At 53.8% G+C, this 4,518-nt stretch overlaps 1 protein-coding gene across 1 annotated transcript in view; it reads left to right on the plus strand.

Moving 5' to 3' along the window:
* Window positions 1-3,114, plus strand: part of PLEKHO2 (pleckstrin homology domain containing O2) — a 48,605-nt gene extending 45,491 nt beyond the window's left edge. The window contains exons 7-8 of the mRNA XM_015418486.1: window positions 720-818; window positions 1,862-3,114. Coding sequence (XP_015273972.1) covers window positions 720-818; window positions 1,862-3,055 — 1,293 coding nt within the window. The 3' untranslated portion in view covers window positions 3,056-3,114. The remainder of the gene's footprint in view (window positions 1-719; window positions 819-1,861) is intronic.
* The last annotated feature ends 1,404 nt before the right edge of the window (window positions 3,115-4,518 follow it).

Genomic DNA, 4,518 nt, shown 5'->3' on the forward strand with positions numbered 1-4,518 from the left:
AGAGATGGGAGCTCACTCCGTCACGCAGCACCCCTGGGTCTTGAACTGCTGAACTACCGACCTTCCACAGCCTGCAGTTCAGCGTCTTAACCGCTTGAGCCACCGCAGCTCCGGCTGGATCTTAGGGGAAACTTTTTTACAGTCAGAGTTGTGCAGCAGTGGAATCAGCAGCCTTGGGAGGTGGTGAGCTCCCCCTCGCTGGCAGTCTTTAAGCAGCGGCTGGAGAAACACTCGTCAGGGATGCTCTAGGCTGATCCTGCATTGAGCCGGGGGTTGGACTAGATGGCCTGCAGGGACCCTTCCAACTCTGTGAGTCTGTGATTCTAACCTGTCATGGGGTTTTCAAGCCAATAAATGAACAGAGATGCTTTGCCATTGCCTGCCTACCTGTTGTGACCCTGGGCTTCTTCCAACTCTGTGAGTCTGTGATTCTAACCTGTCATGGGGTTTTCAAGCCAATAAATGAACAGAGATGCTTTGCCATTGCCTGCCTACCTGTTGTGACCCTGGGCTTCTTTGGTGGTCTCCCATCCCAGTCCTAACCAGGGCTGACCAGGCTTAGCTTCCCAGGTCTGACAAGATCGGGCTTACCTGGGCCATCCCGGTCAGGGCATGTGCAAAGTAATCCCCCATATAACTTTGCGGGTCGAAAAGACTTGGGCCTTCCTTGATCTCCGACCATCAGTGATCCCCCCCCTTCTTTTCTCTGCTGCTTAAAGGTGAAGGTGGACCAAAGCCTCTCTCTGGAACACGTGACCCGAGGCAGAGCCAAAATGGGGCAAGGGCGTCGCCCCCCAACCAGAAGCCATCTGAAAGAGGTAACGCTTGCGGCCAGGGAGACGAGGAAGCCCTTTTCCTGTGCCACAGTAATCTGGGTGCTGCCCCTAGAATAAATACATAAGGAAGATACATATTTTGCCTATGGCTGAGGTCTCAGGGCAAGGGTGCCTCGCGGAGTGTTAAAGCGTCTCTCCCCGTCTCCCCTCGGCCCGCAACCTTGTGCTTTGTTGTGTGTGTGCCGGGGCAGAGAAGGAAGCTTCCAAGTCATGTGACATTCTCCATGGGGCACCGGATCATAAAGTGTGGAATGATGCCCTTGCTAGTCCTGATAGACCAACGGTCTGATTTAATGGGGGACGGTTTTATCTAGTTGCTTAAAACATTTTTATCCTGCCATGCCGCCCAAAAAGGAGCCTCCCGGGTGGCAATCGAGTACCATTAAAAAAAATCAGCGTAAAAGGCAATACAAATTATTATTGTTGTTAATGTTGTCCTCTATTGGCCCAGGTCCAAGGCCCACTCCTGTGCCATTCAGCACTATCTACTAGGACTGCGGTTTAAGCCAGATATTTTAAGGAAGCTTACTTAAATGGGTGGTAGTCAGTTCTTCCTATATGCTGCCCAGTCAAGTTCTGGTTTTCTTTTTTTAGTTCCGTAGCTTGTTGGTTTCAGGAGCTGGTTCTGCCTTTGTTGGTGTTCAGGTGTATCTAGACTGGAGCAAGAGTCCAGTAGCACCTTAAAGACTACCAAAACTTCTGGCAGGGTTTGAGCTTTCAGTTGTTTGTGGAGGGAAGGGTTAAACCTAACCTCCCCTCAATCAAGCAAATTTGGCTCAGAGGTAGGGCATTTGGTGGAAGCCGGGGAAGATACTCCCAAAGTTCCTGTCCCTCCCCTGAAAGTCAGGAAAGCTCCTCCCCTGTCACAAATTTTGTTAGTCTTTAAGGTGCTACTGGATTCTGGCTCTTTTCTACGGCTACAGACAGACTAACATGGCGACCCATCTTGATCTGTTTCTAGACTGTTATTTCGGAGTTTGATGGTTCATAGGACTGATGCGAAGGTCTGTCTCTTCCTGGTCTAGGTTGCCAACTCCGTGTCCGATGGAATCCTGAGACTGGACTTGGATGTACCAGACAGTGGCCCTCTGAACACCACCTTGGTAGCAAGCGACACTATTAACGTGTCCCCTCCCAAGGAGCCAATCAAGCCGCCCATGCCCCCGACTAAACCACTCACTGAGAAGCTGGATCCAGATCCGATGTCCGAAGATCTGGACGCCAAGAGCCCCCCGATGCCTCCTGCTAAGAGTGTTAAAGAAACAGACGAACCCAGTGACAGTTTGAGCTCTGCAGAAGGTGATGGGGGCACTCAAGCTGAAAACGCCAAAGAGACCAACGTTGGCTCAGAGGTAGAGCATTTGGTGGAAGCCGGCGAAGATACTCCCAAAGGTCCTGTCCCTCCCCCGAAGCTCTTATCTGCGATGATGAAGGTATCCTGGGATGATCCAGCTTCTGAATTGGCAGTTGTCAATAATGGGAACCTGCCTGCAGCCGGCAGCAAAGAGAACCTCCGCGACGATGCCAAGGAGGTGGCCAGACCGCCAACACCTCCCCCTAAAATTCTATCAAAGAAGCTGAGAGCCAGCATGAATTCCAAGCGGGAGAGCTCCGAGGCCGACACTTCCGAAGATGACCAGAGACCCGATGGCTCGAATTCCCCAGTGAATGGAATGAACGGCGAAGGAGTTACAGAGCCACCTCCTGAGGAGCCGGTCTTTGAACACGGGGAAGGGGAGCTCCTCTTTCAAGAGCAGAGAGAAACGTCCTCAGCACAAGAAGTTAACAAAGAGAGCTCGAGCCTTCCTGCTAAGGGCCAGGCACTGCTGTTGGAGTCTGTGGGAAACTCTACTTCTCCTAAGACTCGGTCATCTTCTATGGGGGACCTGCTGACGGAACTGAGAGGGAAGCCCCACCCGGGGCAGGGTCTCCAGAAGGGAGCGGCCCCCCACGTCGCCCAGATGGAAAAAAAGGTTGCCTACGAACGGGAGAGAACAGAACGGCTGCTGCAGCTGGTACTAAGTGAGCAGCCCCCCGCGGGCAACGGGCCGCCGACGAACAGAGAGGCACTGCTCAGTGAGGCGGTGGAACAGCTCCGGCAGGCCACGCAGGTCTTGCAAGAGAGCAAAGGCTCCGAAGAGCCGAGAAAGGAACCTGGGGAGAAGGTCAAAGGTTTGCCGAAGGACCTAGCGACTCTTTATAGGAGAAGCGCGCCCTGAGTGGGGAAGATGTTCTCCTTTCGGAAGGAGCTGCGTGGCTGCCACCTAAGACTGTTCAGCTTGGCCAGTGTTTTTACAAAAGGAGGGTGGGGTGGGGAAGAAGGGCGTGTTTTGATGCTGAAAGCGACCGCTTGGTTCTTGCATTGCCTGTTGGAGGGGCTCGGCTCGTCAGGTGTGGACCAGGTGACCCTGGTAGGCTCTCCTGCTGGGAGATCAAGAGTGCAGGGGCTCAGGTGGCGATCTCTTGTTTCCTGAAAGCAAGCATTTGTGTGTGTGTGTGTGTGTGTGTGTGCACGTGTGGGTGCGTCTTCCCACTCCTTGAGAAGTCTCCAGCAGGAACTCTGGAAGAAGCAGTTGAACCACTGGTGGAGACAGTGGTGCCCTTTTCCTTGGAAAGAGATGGGGGTGAGCCAAGGCCGGGAACACGCCCACTCCATGGCCTTTGATGCTGGGAGCTGGTGTAGGTTAGCGGCAAAGGCCACAGGCTTCCGATCCAGCAGTCTCCGGTTTCACTCTCATTTCTGTGACCACTAGGTGGTCACAGAAAAGCCTCCTCTCCCTTCTCTCCGTCCCTGTGTGGGGATAACAGTGCTGGCCCAGCGGTACAAGGTTGCTGTGAGGGTTACCAGACCGTATCTGGGAAGTGCTTTGAGCCACTGAAAGTGTTATACCTCCGCTAAGCAGGGCTATTTTGGGGCAGGAACGCACAGGAACGGAGTTCCGGCTGGCTTCAGAGTTGGCCACACCCACTACAGCCAAAACCTCTGCGCGCCTGGCTACAGAGGGAAGGGGAACCTGGGCAAGCCAAAGGAAGGCAGTTTAAACTGCCTTCCCTTCCCTTTAAGGGGGGACTTTCCCGGGCTCCCCGCAGCAACGGGGCCCCCGGGCAAGCCAAGGGAAGGCATGGGGATGTGGCCTAATATGCTAATGAGCTGTGCGGTCAGGGGTGTGGCCTAATAGGCGAATGCGTTTCTGCTGTTGGGTGTGGCCTATTATGGTAATGAGTTCCTGCTGGGATTTTTCTACAAAAAAAAGCCCTGCCGCTAAGTGTTATTGTCCATTTATCCCAACTTACAGGCTGTTGGAAGCTGCAACAGTAACTCCGGGCCTTTACCAAACAAGGAAACGGATTGGGTGAGGGGGTCCCAGAATGTAGCCCAAGTTGAGAAGGAGAACGCTCGCTGGATTTGTAATGCTGGGAAAGCACTCTGGTTATGCGGTGGCTTCCTGGTCATTGCCAGATATGGAAGTCCCGTTGCCTGTTCGCATCAGTGGGAAGAGAGACCACCTGACCCTGAATGCTGAGTGACGGGACCTGAGCAAGTGCTAAGGGGAGGGGGGGGCATGAAGCCATGTTGCTAGAATGAGAGCAGCCCAATCTGTGTGTTTCATGACCTCCCATTCAACCTCTGGGACGCTCCCCCTGTCTGTGGAGCCATGTGGTGTGGGCCTTCCACCCAACG

This window comes from Gekko japonicus, unplaced genomic scaffold (genome assembly GCF_001447785.1).
Source record: "Gekko japonicus isolate JY-2015 unplaced genomic scaffold, Gekko_japonicus_V1.1 scaffold224, whole genome shotgun sequence".
Classification (NCBI taxonomy): Eukaryota; Metazoa; Chordata; class Lepidosauria; order Squamata; family Gekkonidae; genus Gekko; species Gekko japonicus.